General features: G+C 37.9%; 2 protein-coding genes across 3 annotated transcripts; one reads left to right on the forward strand and one right to left on the reverse strand.

The window, feature by feature from the left end:
• The first annotated feature begins 588 nt into the window (after positions 1-588).
• LOC146361510 (solute carrier family 22 member 6) lies at positions 589-13,634 on the forward strand. The gene is made up of 10 exons (XM_084920732.1): positions 589-1,073; positions 3,927-4,024; positions 5,205-5,359; positions 6,659-6,827; positions 6,910-7,012; positions 8,195-8,340; positions 9,847-10,058; positions 10,441-10,549; positions 11,480-11,731; positions 11,960-13,634. The coding sequence occupies exons 1-10, from the start codon at positions 777-779 to the stop codon at positions 12,039-12,041; spliced, it is 1,623 nt and encodes a 540-aa protein (XP_084776858.1). The 5' UTR covers positions 589-776; the 3' UTR covers positions 12,042-13,634.
• sh3yl1 (SH3 and SYLF domain containing 1) lies at positions 11,726-25,991 on the reverse strand. Of its 2 annotated transcripts, XR_014799389.1 has the most exons (12): positions 25,806-25,991; positions 21,971-22,081; positions 21,722-21,835; positions 19,873-19,937; positions 19,522-19,634; positions 18,225-18,353; positions 17,977-18,121; positions 17,445-17,526; positions 17,273-17,338; positions 16,067-16,099; positions 14,698-14,957; positions 11,726-12,000 (listed from the first exon to the last, which is right to left on the reverse strand). XR_014799389.1 is itself a non-coding variant. In XM_084920756.1 (11 exons), coding segments are annotated over exons 1-11 (1,068 nt in total). In that variant the 5' UTR covers positions 25,807-25,990; the 3' UTR covers positions 13,760-14,748. The 2 variants fall into 2 exon arrangements, 1 of the variants encoding a protein (XP_084776882.1); XM_084920756.1 differs by lacking the exon at positions 11,726-12,000 and having other exon boundaries at positions 13,760-14,957; positions 25,806-25,990.
• Between the last annotated feature and the right edge of the window lie 590 nt (positions 25,992-26,581).

Here is a 26,581-nt window from a genome sequence, read left to right on the forward strand (position 1 = left end):
GCAATAAAAAAGCTTCCACAGCAGCTACACAAAAGAGAGGAGAGCTTTCACATCATCATATATGACAGAGTAAAAACGAAAAAATTTATTTTTTCCCCCCACGCATTGCTGCTTGCGTGTTTCTACATGGACACCCCTTAAAGCTTGTATAATTAAACTTTGGTGCTTTTAGGCACTAGAGTTGTAAAAGGCTATTTTAGGTAACTGCATCCCTCTCAGAACATGAGCTGATATCGATTAGATTTTCTCAGCCACGTTTCGGGTGTAGGATGCCACATTAGCTCTTTAAATGGGCCTCTAGATGCTTAAACGCCATTGCTGGCAAGCTGCACTTTGACCTAGAACATCACCCCTTGTCTTGGTTCTTTTCTTCTCCAGCATCCATATCCTCCTTTACTTTTACAAAACCCCTCATTTCCTTCTTCAGTCATTTTCTCCACTGTCTGCAGAGCTTAATTTATTTTTCTTTCATTGCCTCTTTGGCTGTACCCTCTCTTTTCCAGTACAGGTGGTCCTAGTGCCGGACCGCACATGACCTCCGGGTGTCGCTGTACCGCTGTACTGAAAATAGTCCCCCGCTGTCGGGCCTTATGGAGAAAAGAAGGCGTAATGAAGTTGGCCCTGAATATAAGCCGCCTCCTGCCTGACGGGTCAACCACTTTCTTGTGACAGCAGCAGCTGTTCAGACCTGACCGGCACGCGCTGCTCAGAGGTCTGCTGGAACAACATGTGGAGCTCCTGAAGACATCAAAGTTGTGAGTTTTGAAGTTTCCAGCATGGTAAAGGTCTGGATGAATCAGCTTGTGGGAGACCAGACAGGCCTGCTCATGTCCCCGCTGCAGCTCTCCGTCTACTGGCGCCTCGCTCTAATCTTCTTCTTCACGGCTTTCCTCTTTTTTCTGGACATTTTCACCACCGCCGTGGTCGCCGAGACATGTCGCCATGGCAATGATACTGGCACGTTTGCTTCGTGGCTTGAAAAGTTGGCACCGAACAAGGAGGAAAACCAATCAGCGCTCAGCAAGGTTTTAAAAGACGACGCCGATTGGAGGACAGAGAGCGGGACCCGAGACGTGAGTGAAGATTATTTCCATTGAGAGGTCTGAAGTTGTAACACAGTCATGAATACTGTGATGGTGCACCTGGGGATATTTTTAAGTGCATGTTTCTTATTCCCTTTACTGTTATAGTTATCTCATGGTTTAAAGTGTAGGCCGAAATATAGTTTCAGACACATTAGAAATGAACTGTAATGAAATGAAAAACGTGCAATTAATAAACTAGATTTTCTAGTTATATAACTTTCAGTTTTTTGACACCACTGAAAGGCCAGCTTGTGGCCTCTTTCACTAAACATTGTTTCAACATTAAATGATCGGTTTAAAGTCTCAGCCAACATGCTAACTGGACAGTAATCTGCATTACATAACAGCAACTCTAGAGATTAACATGGTGTTAATGATCAACTTGAAGCTGTTAATGAACCATTTCTGAGGGTAAAGTAAAAAAAGCTAATTTTCTGTAAATTGTCTGTCATTAATCATAACTGAATTTAGCCATGCTTAACATAAGCACGTGTTGTAATCTTTTTAACTCGTTATAGACATTTGTAGTCATGTCTGGACCTCTATCTAGGAAATCCAAGAAAGGTTTCAGTATTTTTCAAGCACAGAATCAAAAATTTGCTAGTTCCGTCTTCCAAATGCACCTGTTCAACTGCTTGTTAAAGCAAATTTCTGATCAACCAGTGGCAGCAACTCAATGCATTTACGCATGTAGACATGGTCCAGGCAAGTTGCTGGGCCAGCACCAAACTATGCATCACAATAGAAAAGAAAGGGTGATTTAAGTGAATTTCAATGTGGTTGTTGTGTTGTGCTCTTCTGGGATTTTCCCCCTCAACCATTTCTAGGCTTTACAGAGAATGGTCTGAAAAACACTGCAGTTTTCTAGGTGAAGAGGAAGATCTTGGAATGCACAGCATGTAGGTGCATTCCTGGATATGTTAGAAGTCACAAATTCTGAGTTCGCAATTTGAATTTTTTTTATGAAATGCCCCTTTAACTTGCATTTCCCACTCAGAAATCCAAAGCAGACCAACTTACCACGGATTACTAACCCGGCTGAATAGGGCTGTGCGATATGACCAAAATCTCATATCCTGATAAGGCATTTATCGTCCTGATAACGATATAAATCACAAAAATTTAACATTCTCTGTAAATTCTGTGAATCTCGGGCAGCTCGACTTGCGTGAAGTGTTTCCAGCTGGGCGTCGTGTACCTGGAGTCCAGTGTTTTAACCGATGCACGAAATTATACATTTTTAGACATAAGTTTTAACGGCTGCCGTTTTCTTTGTGAGTATTATTACACGGCGTGCTGCGGGGAAAAGCCTGTTCTAACGTTTGAGTCTAAGGTTTATTTTTTAGCACCTGCCGCCTTTTTTTTGCTTTTCATCAGTAAATATTCTGCATCTTCCACGTGATTCAGTTTATTTTTAAAAGTCTCAACAGGATCTTGAGCTTTATTGTGAAAGGTTTATGTGGAAAATAAACAAGCGGACACGCGATGGTTTTACCGTTGTTGTTGCTAATAACAACGCATAAAAACAGGTGCTTGTCCATCTGTAGTGTGGTTATATTAAATATAAGAGAAAGAGAGAACTTTAAGAAATTAATATAGCCACTACAGTGACCATGAAAATGATGAAAAAATATTGCCGTAAACAGTTTATTTTGTGACACCACGAAACAAACAATAGCGTAAAATGAAACGATAGAGGTTTTTATATCGTCATCCGATATATATCGTTATATCGAATAGCCCTACGGCTGAATATAAGTAGCAGTAAACTGTAAACTTTTAATCTGTGCTTCCACTATTGTGTATTTGTGACTCATTAAATAAGCCATACACAGAGCAGTGACCAGGCTTGATCAATTGATTGATACCTTGCTAAAAACCAAAACAAATCCATTTTTTTCTAGAATGTTCTAACTCCAGAGTGACCTAACTCCGGAGTTCCAGCATCCGGATTTAAATGTGTCTGAAACCTGACATTTAACCCCTACCTTCTTTAAATCCAGCTATTTTGGTACTGGTTTGTGCTGCAAAAATTGTCATATGTGGCACTATCATTTTAAAGATATTAATAAAAGTTTCTAGAGGTCGTCAGAGGTCAGAAAGCAAATGATTACTCAAATGTTAATGTTAACTAGATTGCTGAGATCAGCATGTGGGCCATCACTAGTAAGTTGTATAAAGTTAACATACTCCATTCTGGAGCAGGAGCTCAAGCAAATCTGACTCTGTCAATGCTACCTAAAAGTCAGGATTTCAGTGCTCCAACAGAGCACTTAGATCATCCAATCACAGGCTCCTAGCACAACCTAGGTCTCGAATGAAGTCGAGAGGAGACCGGGCCTTTGCAACCGTGACACCTAGACTCTGGAATAACCTCCCTGTTCATATTCGTACTGCCGAGTCTATCCAGTCTTTTAAATCACGTCTTAAAACTTATCTTTTTACTTTGGCCTTTGATTCTAACTAGTTGGCTATTCTAGCTTATTGTGTTGTTACCTATTGTTTGTTGTCCTGTTTTATTGTTTGTTTTAATTGTCTCATGTTTTTACTGACTGTGAAGCACTATGGTCAACACTGTTGTTTTAATATGTGCTATATAAATAAATTTTGATTTGATTTGATTTTTGATTCAGTTCTTATTCAACTAGTAAAACACATCCAAACTGATTATGGCCAAGTTAATAAACCCCCACAGCTACACATACACATCATGTCTCTCATTGTAAACAGAAAAGTTAATCTTTGTGAAACTTGTTTCATTGCATCTTATATTTTGGTTCTCTGAGTGTATTCTGCACTTGAACATCTATATTTGCCTGTGTGTGTGTGTGTGTGTGTCAGTCAGTGTGTGGTTGGACAGACTGGTTGTCTTATGGTCAGATGCTCTTCATGACTGGTCTGCTGCTGGGATCTCTGTTTGGAGGAGCCATATCTGACCGGTACAACACAACACTTGACAGTCTGTAATACACTACTGGTCAAAAGTTCGGACCTTATATTTTGGATTCCTCAAAGTACATGGTACATGGCCTGTATTTGTATAGCGCTTTACTAGTCCCTAAGGACCCCAAAGTGCTTTACACATCCAGTCATCCACCCATTCACACACTGGTGATGGCAAGCTACATTGTAGCCACAGCCACCCTGAGGCGCACTGACAGAGGCGAGGCTGCCGGACACTGGCGCCACCGGGCCCTCTGACCACCACCAGTAGGCAACGGGTGAAGTGTTTTGCCCAAGACTGTCCAAGCCGGGGCTCGAACCGGCAACCTTCCAATTACAACTCTTGAGCCACAATCGCCCCTTTGCTTTATTGACAGCGCTGCAAACCCATGGCTTTCTGTCAATAAGCTTCATGATGTAGTCACACTTCACAGGTGTGCCTTGTCAGGGTTCATTTGTCGAATTTATTGCCTTCTTAATGAGGTTGGTACCATCAGTTGTGTTGTGTAGAAGTCAGGTTGGTACACAACTGGCAGCCTAATTTGACAACTGTTAGCATTCATATTATGCCAAGAACCAATCAGCTAAGTAAAGCGAAACAACAGTCTATCATTACTTGAAGAACTAAAGGCCAGTGGGTCCAAAAATTTGCTAAAACTTTAAATGTGCTTTGCAAAAGCAATCAAGCGCTACAATGAACCTGCTTACATGAGGACTGCCCCAAGAAAGCTGCTGAGGATAAATTCATCCAAGTCACCAGCCTCAGAAATCACAAGTTAACAGCACCTGTGTAAGGGCTATTTGACCAAGAAGAGAGTGATGGAGTGCTACACCAGTTGGCATGGCCTCCACAGTCACTTGATCTAAACCCAATCGAGATGGTTTGGGATGAGGTGGACCGCAGAATGAAGGCAAAAGGGCCAACAAATGCTCAGCATCTCTGGGAACTCCTTCAAGACTGTTGGAAAACCATTTCAGGTGACTAACTCATGAAGTTTGACGCCTTCAGTGAGAATCTACAATGTAAATAGTCATGAAAATAAAGAAAAACATAAAAAATTAGAAGTTGTGTCCAAACTTTTGACTTGTAGTGTATATGTCAAGTTTAAGTTAAAATAAACATTAGTCATCACTCATCTTCAAACAAGAAAAATCTCGCTGATGGTTTCTGTGCAGGTACGGAAAGCGTCCAGTACTGCTGATTTCCATGTGCGTGCACGCCGTGTGTGGCCTCGTTCCTGCTGTCTTTCCTCAGCCACTCCTCTTCCTTATTCTTCGCTGCCTGACTGGAATCTGCTGCTGCTGCATCAACATCTGCGCCTACAGTTTAGGTAACACAAGAAACCTAAAAGCATGATTAAAATGTTGTATCACAGATCTACTTTCATCCCGTTATATTGAGCTGTGGTCTTCATTGGACATTTTCTGACCATTAATAAGTTAATTAAAGAAAGTCAGTTAAATGTATGAGTATCCAACTTCAAAATGTTTTTAGAAGTGTCTCACAAAGTATGTTGGGGAGCCTGCAGTGTTTTGTGAGAGCTGGAAGGTGGTTCGTTATCAGACAGCCCTCAGTGGGCTTTGGGTCACTGGCTGGATGGTGACTTTAATTGGACCGTGGTGGGACATACTTACATAAGGCTGATAAAAAGCACGTGTTCCAGATAAAGCCATCTTGACCAGGTTGAGGCCTAATGAAGCAGGATTGCTTCCAGCAGCTTCCTAACCTTTGACCCCTACAGTGTTATGTGCAGACTGGAGGAAGCAGTCTATTCCTTCAGCTTTGATTTAATTTAGCAGCTAGCCTTTACATAGTAAGTCATGGACCCAAAGTGTAGGAAGACTCAGGGTCTTATAATTTAGCTAATTCAATATTTATTGTATTTATTGTATTATATTTCTATCCATTGCTTCAGCATTTATTGTCAGTTCTGACGTCCCAGCCCATTGTTCCTCAGTGGGCTGGTTTCAGTCATTATGCAAATGTACTGTTTATAAGTTTGGGGAAACCTGCAGTCAGCTGAGACTGAAGAAGTCACTTGGATGAGTGACGAAATGTTTCTCTCACAAAACGCTACGTCCAGGTGAACAGAATCAACTTTTGGAGGGGTACCTTTAACACCTTTTTTTTGAAATGATCACATTTTGTAAGTGGTGTTGTGGGTCAAAGAAACAAATACACACAGACAGAGATTTGGTTTATTATTCATTGTTTATTATTATTGTCAGTTAATTTTTATCTAACTCTAATTACCTTAGCTAACTAAGGTAAGTCATTATGTTTAAAGATGACTCTATGGAGACTTTTTATTATAGATTTATTATCTTTTTCCTTATGCATGTTATCTGACAGTGCTGTGTGCTAAAGATGAGTTTTAAATTATGAGATAAATGTATGTATATTTAAGTTGGCCAATCAGAAGGAAGTGGGCATTTAGGGACTGGAGCTAAAACAGTTGGGCTTCAGCAAGGTTCAGTATAACATAAAGAAGGGTAGTTTTTAAATAATAAATCACGTAAAGCTACTCTAATAAATCTTTAGAAGCTTTGGAGAGCAAGTTCACATTGAAGATAGCACTGAAACCTGCAGAATTTAAATTGTAGACTGTTTTAAACTGTTTGCGTTGCAGCAGTGGAGTGGACTCCCCCTGATTCTCGGCTGTGGCCGCCGGCTTTCCTGCCATTCTGCTTCAGCCTGGGGACAATGGGTGGAGCTCCTTTGGCCTGGCTCAACCCTACCTGGACACGTCTGCACCTGTCACTGGCTCTGCCTCAGATCATTTGTCTGCCACTCTACCTGTAGGCCAACACACCTGTTCACCTGTGGTAGCCTCATTTAGACCGTTAATAAAGGAAGCAATAACAGTTTTTCTCCTTCAAGTTCAATCCCAGAGTCTCCCCGATGGCTGTTGTTAAAGAAGAGGACAGATATCCTGGACCGTTACCGGAGCAACAGCCCTGCAGATAACCAGCGCTTGGATCTGGTAAACAAACATTTGCCTCATTTCAAATCATAAATGTCTTGTGTTAACAAGTAGAATTATTCCTTATTATAACCCAGCTCCTCTTTGTGCTAGTTTGATAATGTTTAACAGCAAGATATAAAGAAACAGATGGTCTTCTAAAATAAGTTGGAAAATGGTCAACAATAGATGGAAAGGTTATGTAATGAGAAAGGTGCATTAAAACTTCTGCCGTCACTCTTTACGATGCTCTTAAAAGAACATCTCAAAGAAACTAACTCTATCAGAGGTAAACTGGGGAGGGGTCGACCACTGTTTATGAATTCTATCATCTGTGGTCTGTAAAAAGGCTGTAGAGCTTTGGTGTCTATGACGTCTTGTAGCACTAATGTGCAGGAACACTGCTTAAAACCATTGTTTGATGGATTGAGGCTGACCTGACAACCACCCTCTGGTCTGACCAGAATCTGAGATTCTCTTTGGAAATTATGGTCTTCTGGGACCATACTGCTTATTATCAGCACACAGTTTAAATCACTGATGATAGGGGAGGGAGTGGGTGGGTGGGGGTGTTAGTATCACATGACAGCTGTCTGAATGACAGCCTGAACATGCTGTCATTCAGACATGCCTATTTCAGCGAAGGCCTTGCTTTCTTCAGGAAGACAAAACCACGTCGTACTCGTACTCCAGCAGCGAAGAGTACAGATGTTAAACTAGCTGACCCCTGAAAACATTTGAAGAATTTTTCTACTGAAAACTACAAAAAACAACAGGCTCCAAACTCATGCAGGGGGGGAAAATTGCAGCTGCTTTTTGGCACAGCTATTACATAACAGGGGATTCAGTGTGGTGAAAAACATTCCCTGTATCAGCATTTTTGAATGTGTTGGCATCAGAAACACAGACTAACAAATCGATTGTTCTCATGGGAGTTTTTTCTTTCAAACATTAGGTCAAAAAACAAACAAACAGTTTTGAATCAACAGCTGGATCATTTGTAAGTGCTTCCAAGCTGATAGCCACCGAATCAGTGATTTTTGTACAGTAACTTAAAATTCAAAAATTTACAGCTGGTTCAGTCTGGATCAGGTGGGAGATATATATATATATATATATATATATATATATATATATATATATATATATATATATATATATATATATATATATATAAAATAATCCAGCTGTGTTTGTGTGCAGCTGTTGGACTCTGCCTGGTCAGACTTGCAGAAAGCCACCGAAGCTCAGAGAGAAGACCCTGTGACTGGAGATCATGCCTCCAGTGACATAATCCACTTGAAGCACCCAACTGTCCTGATGCGATTGTTTGTCATGAGCTGTGTGAGGTACCTACTGCACACGCTCCATATGGGACACAGCCCTTTATAACAAAGATAAATAAACATATGAATATTTTCACATCAAATTATTAGATTTAAAGTCACAATATTTGGATAATTATATCTCATATTAAATATATTAGATAAAATTATTAACTATTTGTAATATAGTTGTATAATAGAAGGCAATTAACCAATTAACGTGGTACGACAAAATGCCCGTGTAACGAAATCCGTTTGCGAAATGTGTTTCGCTGCTCCAAGTGAAAGACGTATTGTTGTTGCAGTGCGCTATTTCGTGTGCTTTTCGTTTGCAATTAGCCTGTCGTTCATTCATAATGGGGCCGGCATAAGGCATAAATATGAGCGAGTTTAAAAAAATGTTAAAAAAATATAATTGCACAGTGTACATTAATTAACGTAAATGTAAGTTTTAGTTTTTAGTGTTTAGAATTAAATTCCATAATGTTATTTACATGTACACGTACGTATGTATGCATGCAAACGTATGCTTTCTTCAGCCTCCACCAAGAACTTCGTCTTCAGCCACCATCGCCTCACTCAAAAGGCGAAGGAAAAAGGTGCTTCGACTTACGAAAATTTTGACTTACAAAAGACCCTCTGGAACGAATTAATTTCGTAAGTTGGGGTTCCACTGTATATATATGTATGTGTGTGGATAGATAGATAGATAGATAGATATAGATATATGAATCTTTTAGTATTGCATATGTATGCAGAATAATTTGTAAAACTGGAATAAGGGAGTTTAAGGAACGAGAATAGACTGTTCTCAATAAGTCTGAGCCTCCTCTTGCTTGTGGCCAAAGGTAACAGGGTTATCAGGGTTAACAGCATTTCGTCATCAGGGACCTTTGGTTTGTGTGAGTTATAACACCAGGCACACAGGAAACTTAAGCTGATATCATTAAAAGTCCTACACTTGAGTGAGTGTTTGATGGATAAAAGGCTGCTGAGGGTAAATTTGTATTTACTAATTTCTATTTATACGGAAAACTGTGAAACAAAATGGAGGAAGTGTAATACTCTGTGTGCAGTACAACCAAACTGTGGTTAAGTATGAGCAACAAAAAAAACCTTCAATATGCTGAGTTAAACTTTTACAGGTTTATGTCAAACAAACCTCAATCAGAAACATTGTCACAGTTTTGTTTTAAAATTCATCATTGTTTAAAGTGTTCACTTACAAGTCCAGAGGAAACCTCGATAGATAAATTAATAAATTAATTAATAAGGTGAAAGTGAAATAAAAAAAGAAGAAAATTCACAAAACAAAATACTGGTAAATAAATACAATAAAATAAATAAATAAGGTGAAATAAATAAAATTAATGCAAATCCATCAAACAAAATAAAGGAAAATAAAATAAAAGGAAAATAAATAATAATAAAAGTGCAAAAATTAAAATTCACAAAACAAAATATTGGTAAATTAAAAACATAATAAAATAAATGAATAAATACATAAATAAATGTCCTGTCATCCTCCAGTGCGGCATCAGCTTTGACATACTATGGAATTTGTTTGAACATCGGCTCATTCGGTGTTGGCGTTTACTCCGCCCAGTTCTTTTCTGGGCTATCAGAAGCTCCCTGCTTGCTTGTCCCATTGGTTCGTCTGGGACGCCGGCCAATGAGCATGCTTGCTCTGTTCCTCAGTGGAGCTGCCTGCTTCGTGTCGTTACTCCTGTCCAGGTACAATGGTGAGTCCTTATCCGCATTTTCAGTATTTTAGGTTAGTTCATAATCACTTTTAAGAGACATTAAATATTAAATTAAATTAAACTAAAATGAACACAACATTAAATAAAAACATTAGAAAAGCATCTGTTCTTAGGTTTCTATTCTTGAACGCCACAAGAGGAGACTGTTAAAAGCTCCTGATGACAGTTGCTCTTTGTCCCAGGCAGTCGATTTATTTAATCTGTATCAATATTTTTAGTGGGAGAAAATACTGGTATTTAATATTGGTAGAAAAAACATAACATTAGTGGGAGTAGGTGGAATCATTCTATATGCAGTTTGCAGCCTCCAATCAAATCTGACCACCATCTCTGAGACTGGTACTCTGATACTCTGGTGCAGGTACGCCGATGCTGGTTATGAGTCTGGCTCTGTTGGGGAAACTCTGCGTCCTGGCTGCCATCTTTATCTCCACTCTGTACAGCATTGAACTGTTCCCCACTGTGGTCAGGTACAAAACAACACAACACTCTTTAATGCAGGTTTTCCACAAGCAGACATTCCTCTAATGTTCTCTTGAGCCTGGCTTCAAACTTAAAATGTCCAGATTTACTGCAAAATAAACATGTTTATAACCTGTTTAATTTACCTCTTTCTAACAGCCTTATGGGGGTGGAGGTACATGTCTTATAACGCTTGTATTAAAAATTAGCTGTTTTTTAAAAATAGGGGCGTGGCCTCTTTGACTGACAAGTAGGTAAAGACACAGACAGCTGTAACTGCTAGCTGTCTGCTAAACTTCACTTAAGCTAAGCAGTCTGTGGACTGGACCCCTGGACCAAGGATGGATCAAGGATGGTAACCGGTTCTGCTGTTACAAAGTGTTTGTGTTATGAGCCACGGCAGATGTTGTCCTTACCAAAGCGAAAATATCAGTCAGATTATAGTTTTCTGTTTTTTGGCAATTTGGTTACTAAATGGTTGTGAACTGAAATCTACCCATCATCTTTTTCACGTACACAGACGAGCAGTTTCTGGAAACTAAACATCAGTTTAACAGCATGTATCTTCTGTATGAAACTTCTCTTTTGTTGCATGGTGAACCAAGGGCACCATAAACCCCGTCCAGTTGTACACATTAGTTAGCTTACAGAGGTATGATTTAACTTGAAAGCAAAAGTTGTAAGGTTGGTTTACTCTCATTAAGCATATATTTCCACAGCATCTGCTTCTTACTTCCAATACTTAGTTGAACGATTTGTTTATGTATGATCTTCTAGCTGATATTGAAGTCTTGCAAATTTAATTGGTCCTATTGGTTTTTGAGCTACTTTTCATCTGAGATTAGATGTTGAGATGTCGGGGCAATTAAACAGCATAGCAGAAATCTTCTCTAGCCATTGTTCAATAAGAGTATATATTTTTTTGTTTTTAAATCCAGGCAACGCTGTTTATCACTGGTCAACCTGTCTTTCCGGCTCGGTTGCCTGGTCAACACCCTCGTCCCCGCAAACCCTGACGGAGCAATCTCCTTGGCTGCTATGGTTATCTACAGCAGTGGACCAATCATATGCTGTGGACTGTGCCTGCTGCTGCCGGAAACCAGTGGTGTCCCACTTCCTGACTCTGTGGCGGACTGCAACAGGCAGCTACAGCCCCACCAACCTGCCATGGATGCGCTCTGGAGGACAGAGTGAGTTTTGGTCGTTTTGGTGGCAATAACTTTCTTTAACGTTCTTATTTTTTTAAGTAGTTTACAAAAACCAGTAATAATGGCTGTAAAACCCAGAGATGTACATTTGTTTTTCAGAAAAACAGCTACATTTGTAAAATACAAAGAAATATAAAGAAATAAAATATATGACATCACATGTGAGTTGCCTGGCTCGTTCACAGCATGTCCTGCTGTGTGATTTTTCAGGACACTGGTGAGCAGCCAAACCAGCAAAGTGGAAACGTTCCCTGTGGAGAAAGACAGCACAATTTCAGCACTGGTGATATGAATGCAGCCGACAGCTTTCAGTTACTGTTTTGATATTAATTAGACCAAAAACAAACATGAGTTCATGTTAGAGAAACTTCATACTTTGAAAATACCAGCCGGCAGGTTAAAATTATTCCCTCTTAGAGGATGTTGGAGGATTTCCAAGACTTGAAAGGAAGTGTGTTTTATTCTTATGCTGTTTTTTTCTATTTGTTACCACTTTGCGTTTTTATTATTGTGAAAATAAATTGAACCAAATGCTGATTTCCTTTTATGTTCGTTAATCAGCAGTTTTGGGTTCATTCATTGTTTTATGAGTGTAAAAAGACATTTTAAGTTAGAGTTTTGAAATAAGTATGCTTGAGCCAGTGCTGTGCATAATCATAATCTCCATTTAACGAGAATCGTTTAGATTTGGTTTTTACAGGGATTTCTCTGACTCTTTTAACAATGTTACAAACTGTAAATGATAACATCCAGAAATACTTAAAACTCATCCATCTCTTTATTTCATTCTTATCCTGTTTTTGTACTCAATTAAGGGGAAAAAAGGACATATTTGAAAAATGGTCATATTTAGTGGTTTCCTTGTTCTCTTTTTGTTAGCTTTATGTAGTGTTTCCAGTCTTTTTTTTTTTTTTTTTTGCCACTATCCCAGTTTTACATGTTGTAAGTATTAAACTCAAAATCAGACAATATATTTATGGCCAAAGACCACAAATATATGCTTGTATACACAAAAAAGACAATACTTCCTTCCACACTACCAAGTGTACAATGCAGGTTTGAGCTTCCACTAATGGATTCTGCGGCATCCCATTGGCCCATTGAGTACCATAGATGTGCTGAGTACACAAACTGTAGTAACTAGTTGTTGTTACAAGTACATTCAGGAGATGCCACTATTTTCCCATGTTTCATTTGTTGGTCCTGTCCCAGACATGTGAATGTCACATGCTTTGTAGGAACACATTTTGGTTTACTTGGAGTTTTCTCAAAGAAACAAAGAGAGACAGAAGCAGGGTGTTATGAAGTGGAAACAATAAACAGCTGAAATGTGAAGCTGCCAATAAAGTTAAAATAAAAAATAAAAAAGCTGTTTCATGTTAAAGGAGCCACAAGGGTAACAAGTAGGTTTAGAGTATCTTCATCATCTCTAGTATCAGTTTCTCTTAGATTTAAAACTAAAAACAGACAAAAAACAACAAAAATGTAGATTTCAGATGTAATTAAATGTTTTTAACAACTGCAGGTATGTTACAGTATTGTGCCTTTGTTGTGGGTGTTAATCTTTAAATGTGTTTTTTTTTTATAAATTTGTGCAAATATAATATAATTGACCATAACAGGAGCAGACACTGTGACACTATGTATTATTATACACAGTAACAAAATCATAATAGTAAAAATTATTGTATTATTGTGATAAAAAAAAAAAATTGTTTTTACTTTGATGTCATTGACAACGACTTTAAATAAATGTGACTAATTGTGATGATGTGAGGGATTTCAGTAATGTAATGTTTTTCTGTGAGATTAAGCAGGAAATATTCAAATGTCAGCCCAGTTAGCTTTTTTTTTTAAATTTCTGTTGTTCTCTCTGCATACAAACAAGCGCATATTTTAGAACACATAAGGTTTATTAATATTTGCATCGGATCCAAACAGTACATTGTACTGCAGCTATGAAAAAGCCCCCCCCCCCCCCCCCCCCCCCCCCCAAAAAAAATACCCACCCACACCACAATTATTAATCTGAAGACATTGTTAAGATTAAAACATTAGCAGATCCCTAAACTCATACTTTAAATGTCATTTTAAAAAAGTGCAAAGTGAAGAAAAACAAAATATTTAAACTGATATGCATATATTAAACTCCTTAAAAATTCCTTCATCCACCTTGTAACCCGCTCCATTTAACATTATTACAACATTATGCGTAACCATATTTACACGCAGAAAAAAAAAGAAAAAAAAGAACAAGGGTGCAGCAAAGTCAGTATAACCATCTCCACGATAATTGTAACAAATTGACTTAAAGAGCTAAAGAAAGTGCTTAACAGTTGGTGTTGAAATTTACAGCCCCTTAAAGTTCCCTGATCACAGCAGCTGACAGTTAAATTTAAACTTTTTGTTCGATTTTTAGACTTTACAGCAGTTTTGGTGGTGCCACTGATCTTAAACTATCAAGACTTTAAACTAGAAAAGAAACTAAACTAAACTAAAAGAAAAACAAACAAACAAACAAACAAATGCTTCTCTTGGCAGCCAGCCTTTAGGCAACCAGCCTAAAGTTGCCATTCAATTTCAAACTAAACGTAAATAATAATAATTATGATGATGAAACTAATAATCATAATAATAACAATAATAATGGAATAGTTGATTTCATTTAATCCAAGTGGTTGTCTTTTTGTGATTCAAATTTGTACCAAGAAACAAACAAACAGTGGTACTTCAATATTAAATGTGAAACATTTGAAATGGTTAAAAATGCCAGTTAAAAATCTTTTGTGAAATATGTCAAAATGTATTTTGTCTGACAAATGTTTCAAAATTTCCAATATTACATTTACTATGTGAAAAACCGAAGGATTATTAATTCATTTACAAATATATTAAGGCAGTGGAGTGTTTACGCCTAACAGAACAACCACGTTCCAAACTCATTTTACCCAATATTGGTTCTTTCAGATGTTTTTCTGTCAGACATCCAGAGGGTAGTATCAATATGTAACAAAGTTTGCAGGAAAGATCCCAACCCGACCATCTTCCAGTTGCCCCTCCCACCAATCATACTGGGAGTCGGTCTTCGTGATGACAGTGATACGGTCGCCTGGAACAAAGCTGAGGTCACCTGGCTGCTCCCCTGCAAAGGGGTGTGTCGCTGTGACAACCATCAGCCCAGTGGCTCCACCCTCTGATGATCCCCAATCTACAATTAACAAAAACAAAGAAAGTAAAACAGAAACAAAACAAACATTTGACAAAAGCAGATTTAATTTACTGCAAATTCACTGTTTAACATAGGTCTGATATATTTATGTTGTACAATTCAGAATATTAATATTTATTTACAATAACACATAGAAAACAGATGTTGAAACTGAGACATTTTACTATTTCATGAAAAAAGCTACTTTTGAATTAGTTACGAAACAAAAGCTGAAATAGTAAGGGTTACTAAAAAGAAACAGCTGGAGGCACATTTTTCATCTAATTAGATCATCAGAAAATCTCATTCTCTAAATTACATAAAAACATCCAAAGCTTAAGAGAATCTGGAAAAAAAATTAAGGGACAAGGCTGAAAATCAATATTGGATGCCTATGATCTTCAGGCCCTCAGGTGGCAGTGCTGTAACTATTCTGTCATGGAAATCACTGCATGGACTCAGGAACACTCACTGTGCCATCCAGAAATCTGAACATAATTCATGTCTTGTCTAGACCAAAGTTAAATTGAAGGGGATCGAGGCAGAGAAGAAAACTGTTTTGTGGTCAGACGAATCCAAATTTGAAATTCTTGAAATTCTAGTGCATGGGCACTACAACCTGGGAACTTAAGAGAACTTTGATAAACAGGCTCCTTATCACTATTTAGTCCGAGAGGTATGGGGGTACATGAGTGCCTTAGGAACCGGCAACTTGCACATGTGGAAAGGCACCATCAGTGCTGAAGGTATCTAAAAGTTTTAAAGCAACATATATTTTTACACATTGTATCTAGACAATGCTAAACCTTGGAAAAAAAAGACTCAGCACTACTGAGCAGCTAGAATCTTCTACCAGGCAATACATTGCCACAATTCCTAGTTTTATGGACTACTGTTAAATGAAGAGGTGCTGCCATCAAATATAAAATGTGCTTATGGTTTTTTTTTTCAGTTTAAACATTTGATGTGTTTGTAATGCTTTATTGTGAATATGGGTTTATGAAATTTGCAGATCATTTCATTCGACTTTTATTTACATTTTGCACAGCACCTCAACTTTCTTGTTAACTAGACTCATTTTTTGTGTGAGATGTGTCAAATATTCATACCGTTCATCTGAGAGTTTCTGGAGGCAAACTGACCTGAAAGAGAAACAAAACATCAATTTAAGTCACAGTTAATGAATCTGGAGAAAATTAATCTACAGCTGTGAAAACATTAATAAAAATAAGTTCTCAAACAAGAAATATGAAAGACTAATGTTCTTTTTCCATCTTCCTCCATTAAAATGTATTCATTAGTGTTTAAATAAAGAGCTTATTTAAAATAAATAGCGCTGCAGTTTAAGTTGCAGATATGTGCTGTGAACACTAGAGCGAGCTGCAGCCCCAAAGTTGATAACAATATATTAATGTGTTTATCACTGCACAAGCAATCATACTGACTTACATTAATTTGCTGAAGACTCACTGACCTTAAACCACGTCTTCACCATAAAATTAATCATTTACCTTGGAGGACTCGTTTATCAACACAAAGGGGTCAGGTCCCCACAACGTAGCTGTTTGAACAGGTGTGTGTCGCCGAAGTATGCACACGCACATACGTACATACACAAAACACTAGGATTATTAATGGGTTTTGGTACTGGCTGCATCAAGGTCGTGGGTTAATAACAGACTTGAATACACGGTGTGCCATGTGACCACATGAAGATACAAAACAAGGTAAATACAAATGGGAGACAAAATTACTGAAAACGATGCTAAACAACCACATGGAGAGTTGACAAACTGAAAGAAAAGGGATACAAAATGAGCACGAACAACTTTTGTTCTTTTTGTTTTGCATCAGTTTAACCATTTCTCGAGCAAAAAGAACCCAGGATGTTGTTAAGCCGTCCATTACAACCACAATGCCGTGCTAAACAATTATGAAGGGACACAAACTGACCACAGAAACACAATACGGCCACAAAAGGCATGGAAATCTGCCTGAAATGGGACGCAAAATGGTTTAAACCAAAATGACAACAAAAAGGATTAAAAAAAAGAAAAAGAAAAATGACAAATTCTGACTATAATAAGATGCAAGCAAAAACCCAAAGAAAAGAAAAATATGTTTGTACTAATTGGTTGATTTGAATTCTCCAGACCCAAAACCAGTTACTAACATGGGCAATAAAACCAAGTCAGAGGCCTCTGAGTTTGAAAGTGAGCTCAAGGAGTCACAGCGGTCCTCACAAAATGACAATGAAAGAAAAAAAAAAGAATAGCTGGTAAGGAGTAAGTAATGAAAGTTAATGTAAAACTTACTTGAGGTTTCAGATTTATAGACAGAGACACTTGGGTAGAGAGTGTTTTTAGTCCTTACTCCAGCTCCTGTACTCAGACACATAGACGCAAAAACACACAGACACACACCCCATTACAGACAATTTCGTCCATAAACTAATAGCACCTGAACAGTTGTATTTCTGAGCTTTACCGGCACTGGCTGCTGACACCTCGGAGTAGCTTGGTGGCTTTGACTGGATCGGAGCTGGTGGTCTGGCTGGGCGAACGGATGACTGGAGACAAACACAAATGTACACTTTATGTACTGCATATTAGATAAAGGCAAAAAATAAATAAATACATAAATTAAAAAACAGACAAAAAAATAAATAAATAAATAAAATCACATGACATTCAGTATAACAGTCACTGAGCTACACTTAATTTGTGTCTCCATTGTTTGTTTGTTAGGCAAATGCGTAAACCACTACACTATTGAGCCACTATGTAAAAAATAAAGCACAATAATTGTCAGGGTATTTTAGATGGATGCTAAACTGCATACTGCCTCTATTCCAACAGCATGGCTTTGTATTAGAAAAATCTGTGTGCTGAACTGAGCTGCCTGCACTCACCTACCCTTTAGTGAGCACACTGGAAACTATTTAGGGCATCTTTTGAAACCATCCTCACTTCACACATAGCTGCCTTTCCTTTTTGAGTTAAGCTTTTGGTTTGCCTACCCTAGTTTGCAAGTTCTTGCTTGTCCAGTCGGTGGTATAGGCCTCAGTGTAGACATCTAGGATGTGGTAGAGGTCATAGCACTCTGACGGCGGTTCCACATCACCATTCAAAATGGCAGATGCGCGGATGTCTTGGGAGTAGAATCTGCAACAACACTACAGGATTAAAGACAAGCACTTGTTTGGAAAAGACAGAACTAGTTAAACTTCTGACATGTAGCAGATTGATTCGTGTTTTTTCCCCATACTTGCGGTTGGTTTCTTTGCGTTCAATGAGGCAGGATCCCTCCAGAGAAATACCTGCAAACAAACCTCTGGACCTGCAGTAGGTGTACACAGCTGCAGTACTCCGCAGAGCCACATCAGCCTCCACGTTCCTAACAAGCAGAATTTATTCTATTGATCAAACTGGCAAAGGTGAAGTTTAAATGGTCAAGTAAAATTTTAGAATTTGAAAACATTAACACCTAATGACCGGTTAATTAGCACTAGTGATATGTTTCACAGAACATGATCCTGGGTCCTATGCTCCTATGCCCTTTTTAATTTAAAAAACATTTTTTCTGCACAAAAAAAAAAAAAAAATGTTTTTCCAAGCACAGATTTGTTTTACTGGATGAAAAAAAACCAAACAAACAAGAAATAAATAAAAACAAAAACCAAACAAACCAAGCTGCAACTTGGTTCATAACTACCCCCCCCCCAAAAAAAAAAAAAAAAAATCAAACAGCAAAATAAAAAAAACTGCAAAACTTGCTTCAATGACCAATAAGTCTGTGTTCCAGCTTTTGTGAGTGAAGTTATAGCTTTTTATTGGCTGTTATGACTATTTAGCAGTTTGTACCTCTGTAATGTAGCTTGCTAGTACAGTTAGCTGGCGCTAGTTGATACCTTAGCTTTTCAATCTCTCATCCAAAGATGGCCACTTCTGGCTACAAAACCCCAGCATAGTATAGGGGAATTTAAAAAAAAAAAAAAAATCACAGTCCTTGGTTTCTCCAAGGACCTGCAGTCTTCTTTAGGTTTATTTCCTGCTGTGTCTGTAAAACTATAGCTGGTTGCGGGTTATTCAATCACTGTGTATGTGACTAATTTCATAGTACCATATACACTCAAACATAAACTAACTGTAACAACTGACCATCTTCTTCAAACAAATTCAGCTCTGGCTACCATTTGTTGTCTGTCTGTAACATTTATTGAGAATGAACCGACTGACATGTAACTCGCCACGCCCACAAACACCTGCCAATACATGAGCACCAAAACCGGTTAACCCACCCTGAAACCACCTTATTCTAAAATTAACCTCAACATCTTAATTGGCCTCTAAAGTAAATCACGGGTGATTTTTTTCCCCACCTCAGACAGTTTGGCTATCTGCTTCAGGCCTCAAAACACAAACTGTCATTAAATGTCTCATAAATCTCTAAGCAGAATAGGACAATCAAACCTAAGCTGTAATTTACATAAACAGAAAGCATTCAAGGCAATTAAAAGACAGACAGACAGATTGTGTTTAGGAGAGGTGGGGAGTAGACTCACCTTCCAACAGGTCCCACGGCGACAGTGGCGTTCCCGCCAAGCGTCAAGTTCCCACCCTTTGTGAAGGCTTCGACGGCTCTCCGGTAATTCAGGATGATCACCAAGTCTGACACCTGAGGCGGGACCAGAAAATTAGCTTTTACTTCTGCTTTCCAAAAAGGGATGTGGTGCATTAAAGGACAAATTGACATCTCAGTGATGCAAACCGCTGCATTCACAACCTTTAAAAACACTATTGATACATTTATGGCAATTATTGTGAACCCCTAAATTCAACACAAATACAAATGTTTCGTCTTGGAACGCAAATCAGAAATCAAATAAATAAAATTATAAGATTTGGGATTATACCTCCACCCCGATTTCGAAGCCTCCACCCAGACCAGCGATGCCAATAGCTGAAGGTGCTGACCAGCCTGCAGACACAAAAACACACAGAATAAAGCTCAAGCATGGATAATATTTATGGCTGAAGCCAGGATGGATTATTCACACTGACAAGAGCTGGACTGTAAAGAATGGCTTGGCCTACTGCTGGCGCCAGTGTTTTCAGATGTGGTGAACTGCTCCTTTAATGTGAAAATCCAGAAAACCAACAAAAGAGCCTGAAGGAGAAGAGCAGGGGTGGTGGCACCACTCATTAAGGCCCGTGTGACCCTCGGTGGGTTCTGGCACCACGACAAACTCAAACATCCGCCACCGCCGGACCAGTTCACTGACATCAAACGCTTGACGTGTCAGATGACTACAGCACACTCCCAACACTGCAGGGAGGCCTGGTTTTTAACCACAGGAGCCCAAAATGTCACAAGACAAAACAAAACAACAAAAGGATTATTGAGAGACTCAGGAAGATCAAAAACAGCAAAAACTGAACCAAATAAGAAGAAAAAACAGGACAACAGGCAAACAGCAGCAAATCACAAGAATTGCTTCGTAGACTGCAGCTAAATCCATGATTAAAAACCAGCTATTATTTCCTCCTCCAACATGACACCTCTGCTGTTGAACTCTCTTTACCTTACTAATAAAGAGTACAGACTTTCTAGAACACATAAAAAAAATGTGTACTCATCTTATACTTTGTGACAATCAAATAACAGAGGAATAATAATTCAGTCACTCAGATCAATCATGCAGATAAATTCCAGAAGCAACATGTTTCTACAAACATACAAAGACTTTGCTTGGAAGGGTAACAAAAGTATACTACTGTCAAAATGCCATCTACAATCGATTGCAATCTTTTTTTTTTGAAGTTCAGTTGCTTTGTACAACTGTTACATCACACAGACACATGCTAAGAGATAAGAGCATATAAATTCCAAGAATTCCACTACAGTTTTAGCACAGAGTTCTTGGACTGTCCTCGTAGTACTGCACAGCAAGTAATTTTCCTCAGATATTTGGATTCGAAATGCTCCAAAAAGGTGCCAACAGTACAAACATAGACCAGGGTTCAATTGGACTCCAATTAGCTAACATGAAGCCTAGCAGACAGCTAGTAGCTACAGCCACTGTGCCACTATCAATCTTTCAAAGAACCCACCGTGGCATAATAATGCAAACTTTAAGCTTTTATACAATTTAAACTGGTGATTTTATAATTCACAGCACTAAAATTGTATAAAGGGGGGAATTAGCTATAAAAACCAAATCTACTTTTTGAAGCAAGCTGTAAAAATGTTAAATTCTGTTGTAAAATGTCTTCAATTTCTCCAGACTTTTGGTGCTTATATCCTTCAGACAAATACGAGCTTGCAAAACCATATTTATTTTGTGTAGAAAAACAAACTGTTATATCCACAAGTAAAAACAAACAATAGAGGACTCAGAATCGTGCTTTGCGGAACACCATGCTAGTACTGCTGATGCCTCAATAGCATTTAATTTTTTTTTTCTGGAATAGCTTAATTTCTCAGGACTGGAGTTTGATGCTTGTGAGTGAATCATTTTATTTGTCGATGAGGCTGAAGTGCTGGTTGGAAGGAGCAAAACAATTGTGGATTGATCGAGCACGGCTTTGTTCTATCTGACAGATGAAAAAAAGAAAGACAACATAAGTCTCCACATATTTTGGCATCTGGTGACTTACCTGAGCAGCCTTCTTAATTAAAGTTTATATTTTTTGAAACACACCGACAGTTGCCTGTGCAAAATTCCAAACCTTTACAGAGCATGGAAGGAGTGGTGATCTTACGTCTGTCAGGAAGCCTGGCGATTACTACTCCGCTGCCTCCTCTGGCTGTGATCATGAAGCCTGCCTTGATGACGGAGATGATGGCCAGACCCTCAGCCTTAGCTATTACGTGAGCTACAACAAAAATATGGTAGAGTACACGCTACAGTAAAATACTTCACATTTTAAAATATATTAAAAAACCCAAGTATTTAAAGAGCACTGGACTAGCCCTCAGTATATAAAGCTGACAATATGACAGGTTGTTACCGGGGATGAGTTTGTCTGGTCCATTTCTGCTGGAGATCTCGGTGAAGTCTCTCAGGATCTTGGCAGCTTTCTTGGCCTCAGACTTCAGGTTGGATGGGATTGGGTTACTCACTGCAAACACCCAAATTACATGGCTCATTAAAGGCATCAGCAGCTCATTCAAAGCTGCCCCCTTCCACCCTACCCTCCTCAACAGCTTGAAAAGTTATCATCCTGGCAACAAACCGAAGAGTAACATTCTTCAATGAGCTCACTGTTCACTTTAATTGATCTTATCTTATCTCCATCTGCAGCAAACAAACTTCCCATTACGCTTTTACTGTGAGGCTCAAAAGCTCATTTATGCTGATAACTGGCACGTTATTTTAAGGGACATGTTTACTTATTAGAAAAAACCCCCAATCATTTTGCTCACGGCTGAAACGAGCTGAAGAGGAACATTCAGTCCAGAACAAGAAGAAATAAGGACAGATATGAGCTTTTCTGTGACATAAAAGGAATTCCCTTTTTACGCAGCTTCCTGGCCAATAACTAATCCATTAGTGTAATGTCAGCAACACTTTATTCAAAGAAAATATGTGCATATCCAAATAAACTTCCATTAAGGAGGACTACCCAATTAATGCACTGAATATTTTCTTGCCCCTACTTTCTATATTTGGATTTATTTACCTTAAAATAGAAAACAGACAAAACTTCTGTAACTGCAGTGGTAAAAGCAAATTTTGAAAAGTTTTTTAGAACATAAGTATTTGTACTAGTTAAACCCTCATTAATTTTTACATTTGTGTGTAACATTTATAAAATGTGATTTTCACAATATCAAAATTAAGTCTATTATTTAAATATATAAATTTTAAACTACTAAATTTGTTCACAGACAAAAAAAAGAGAACATATCTGAAATATAAAGAGATTTAAATAAAAACAATATTAATAATTTTTTCTAGTATTTAAAGAGATTTAAAACAAGTCTTAAAACTTATTACTCTTAAAACATTAAAGTCTAAAATATATTAAGTATGAAATAAAATATAATTAAAATATTAAATACATTAATAAAAAGTCAAAAATGTTTTGATTATCTCAGAGAAAACAAATAACAAATATAACAAAATATCTGAAAATAGAATCTCTTTCTCATATATAGTATAACACACACACACACACACACACACCTAATGATTTATCATAATATTAATTGATGGATGCCTAAACCTGTAGATGATAACACATATGACACATAAGTCTGCAGGTGCAGGACCTTTTCATTCTTTTCCAGAAAGAATTAAATGAATCATTCACACATATATATCATTATGATCGTGTTTTATTCTCTACCAAGTCATGGGGATTCTTTGAACTCTTATTTGAAAACAGCAGCTCAGTGTTCACATTTAAAATATATATTTTTTAAAGTTAATACCAGAAAATGAACTTGTATTTCTGCTTTTGAAAACAGTAAGAGATTAATTTTCTTCCCATTTTCTCTGTATTTGATTTTTAAAGATTAGTTGACTCTTCTTCAGGTCACACGTCATAAGACTTTCCAGGAAATCTCTGCAGTGAGAGTCAGAGAGCTGTGACCAGTCTGCCGACATGCCAAAATGCACTCCTGCTGCAGCAGCAAATTCCTGACACATGACACAGCCTGAACAGCACATCCAAACGTGCCGCTGACCAACAACACGCCAACATGGCCAAGTGCTCCTGCAGCATCGCCTAGACTCCATCACAGCCTGCAGCACTGATGGAGAAAACACTGACTCCGAGAAACCACCCAATCCTCCATTCTGAACGTGAATCCAGTGGCTTCAGTTAGACTCCACAGGGCTAGCACTGAGGTGGTGTTAGTTATAGCCATCTTTCAGACAGAATCTACCTGTGTATGGAAGTTCTATTGCTCTTTTTAGACAATTCTAGTCAATCATGCAAGTTTAATTAGTGTCTAAGGAGGTTGAAACATTCCTTTATGTTCTAGTTGTTGGTCAGAAGTTCTGGTAATTAGACTGTGATCATCTACATAGAAGTTTGACTCATCTTTGGAGCGGTTATACAGGATTTTAATTGGTTTTTTGGTTGGCTATGGGTGTTCCTTATGCCTGCAACAATGTTCCTTTGGACTTTAAGATGGTACAGTTTGTTAAAGAGATGTCTAAATAGGTCACTAGGGAGGTTTCCAAAGTTGCTGCATGTCAACTGATGATCTATGATTTCCCTGTGATTTGCTCATAAAAATGTTGAAGGGGTAATTTCAAGTCTTTTCAAGCCTTTCAATTGAGCTATTTTTAAATAGCTATATCTAGAGAACTATTTAACCTATGTCATTCAAATTTTTAATCCAAATATTTATTACTATGACCTCAGGAATATGGCATTTTGAAAATGTAGCTGAAGTCCAACATAAAATTCTGAGACCTTGGATTAGTATATGGCTTACAGGAAGCTTAAATTCCACCATGTGTGTCATGAACTAGATCATGTTATATATAAATTTATCATATTTTAATAGGTTCTGCATTACTTTTCATATACTTGACAAAAAAAAAAAAAAGCAAAACAACAGCTTTGTAATTTAAGTTTAGTTTTGGTGTTATTTATAATGGTCATTGCAACATTGCAACATCTATCCACAAACCTATCTAGTGAGATAGGTTTGTGGATTAGCTTGATTAATACAATGAGAGAGGCTACAGTTACCACAAGTGGGCGTAGGTATACAAGGAGTATGACATCACAACTGCTCACAACAACAAGGTAAATAGCTTAATGTGAACACGATGCTTTGATGTAGGATAGTAAAACACAGTTATGATGGTCAAGCTGGGAATGTTTCTTGGTTTGGTCAGTTCTCTGGCTGTTCTTGATGATGGAGTTCCTCTTAGTAGTTTCTAGTGGTTTATGGTTTTGATCCATGCTATAGTCATCAGACAGGATTAACTTGTCTTGGTTAGTTAGTCATTAATAAGAACAGTCAGATTTTTGGCAGAAGTCCTTTAGGTTTTAGTTATTTAGGAGCTGGGTTGTCTTTAAAGAGGTTTTAGATGTAAATGAGGAGCTTTTGCTGGGAATTAGCACAGGTTTCTTGCTTCTGTTACCTCCACAAGGAAGTTCTGATTATTTTTCATAAGATTCTGGTCACATATGACGAGGTCCAATGGCAATAAACTAGTATAATTAATCTTATTAATTTCACTCGTAACATAACAAACCCAGCAGCACAGAGAAGCAGTCACTCACAACTGATTAACAGCTAACGATAGCCCATTAACACTAATGAGATGTCACAGATTCTCCACAACATGAGCAACCCTACCCAACCCAACCTAACCCTATGGCCAAGGCCAAAATAGGCAGCATGTAAGTTTAAAAAAAATAAATAAATAAAATAATATATATATATATATATATATATATATATATATATATATATATATATATATATATATATATATATGTATGTATTTTAATGTCTGAAAAATATCTTTTAAAAAAACCCAAACAAACTGTCAGATGTCTTGTAAAGTATGCTTTTTTTTGTGTACACATATTTTAATAAACAAATATTTATTCCCCTAACCCACATCTCCCTCTGCCCGTGACCCCCTGGGGGTCCTACTCTTCAGTTTGGGAGCCAGAAAAACTAAAACTGCCGTTTATAAGGGAGTAAACATTAAACTGTAAGAACGTTTCCTGGTAAAACTGGTCTTCTTTTACTAAACCTAACCCTGTAGGTGTACAGGTAAAGCAGACAGGTAGAACAGACCGGAAACAGCAGACACACACATAAAACAACTCCTTGTGTACTTAAATTACTTTTTTATCTTTAACTTACTTTTTTTTCTTGTTTCTTCTCTGTCAGTTTGACTAACGACAGGTAAGCAGTACAAGCCTCTTCACTTCACTTCCGCTTCACCTGACGCTTCTCACAGCCGGAAACTGCGCGCGCAAAAACTACGTAAATGAGAAGCTCTAAGCGGAGGCACGTGGTTAGGTGAGGGCAGTTGGAACTGTGTCGGTTTGCTGTGTGAAGGCTGGTGCTCTCTATCAACTAGGCGCGCTCTCGCGTGTCTGCAAGGTAGTGCGACCGGGCGACTTTTCCCCTGATTTCAGACTCTCAGGTGCGCGGTTAATGTGGAGGCTTTTAATTTGGTACTCAGATGTTTTTTGTTTCTCAGGTATATTGATATCTGACAGTAAAAATACTGCATCCAGATAATGAGTTTTACCTCTGGTAGTTGCACATTGAATTGATTGATTGTAATATATTATTACAATATCTAAAAAAAAGTCTATATATAAAATATACTGAAGATATTAAAAAATATATGTTATTTTTTATCAATAATAAACAATAAAAATGTAATAAAAGTGTCCATTGATATATAAAGCATCCATCCATCGCTGGGGGCGCTGAAGCCTATCCCAGCTGTCATAGGGCGAGAGGCAGGGTACGCCCTGGACAGGTCGCCAGTCTGTCGCAGGGCCAACACACAGGGACAGACAACCATTCGCACTCACATTCACTCCCGCATTCACACCTATGGACAATTTAGATTTTAAAACTTTTTTTAAAGTATTTAAATAAAAAAAAAGTATTTACTATTTAGT

The sequence above is a fragment of the Perissodus microlepis genome, chromosome 23 (assembly GCF_051167445.1).
Source record: "Perissodus microlepis isolate ML-2025 ecotype Zambia chromosome 23, ASM5116744v1, whole genome shotgun sequence".
NCBI classification, from domain to species: domain Eukaryota; kingdom Metazoa; phylum Chordata; class Actinopteri; order Cichliformes; family Cichlidae; genus Perissodus; species Perissodus microlepis.

Excerpts from the sequence above, each read along its gene's own strand:
- LOC146361510 (XM_084920732.1), top strand. The coding sequence starts at position 777 with ATGGTAAAGGTCTGGATGAATCAGCTTGTGGGAGACCAGACAGGCCTG. Across the intron at positions 4,025-5,204 it reads GGAGGAGCCATATCTGACCG|GTACGGAAAGCGTCCAGTAC; the intron begins GTACAACACAAC and ends GTTTCTGTGCAG. Across the intron at positions 5,360-6,658 it reads CATCTGCGCCTACAGTTTAG|CAGTGGAGTGGACTCCCCCT; the intron begins GTAACACAAGAA and ends TTTGCGTTGCAG.
- sh3yl1 (XM_084920756.1), bottom strand. Across the intron at positions 21,836-21,970 it reads ACCAGACAAACTCATCCCCG|CTCACGTAATAGCTAAGGCT; the intron begins GTAACAACCTGT and ends TTTTTGTTGTAG. Across the intron at positions 18,122-18,224 it reads CGCAAAGAAACCAACCGCAA|ATTCTACTCCCAAGACATCC; the intron begins GTATGGGGAAAA and ends GTGTTGTTGCAG.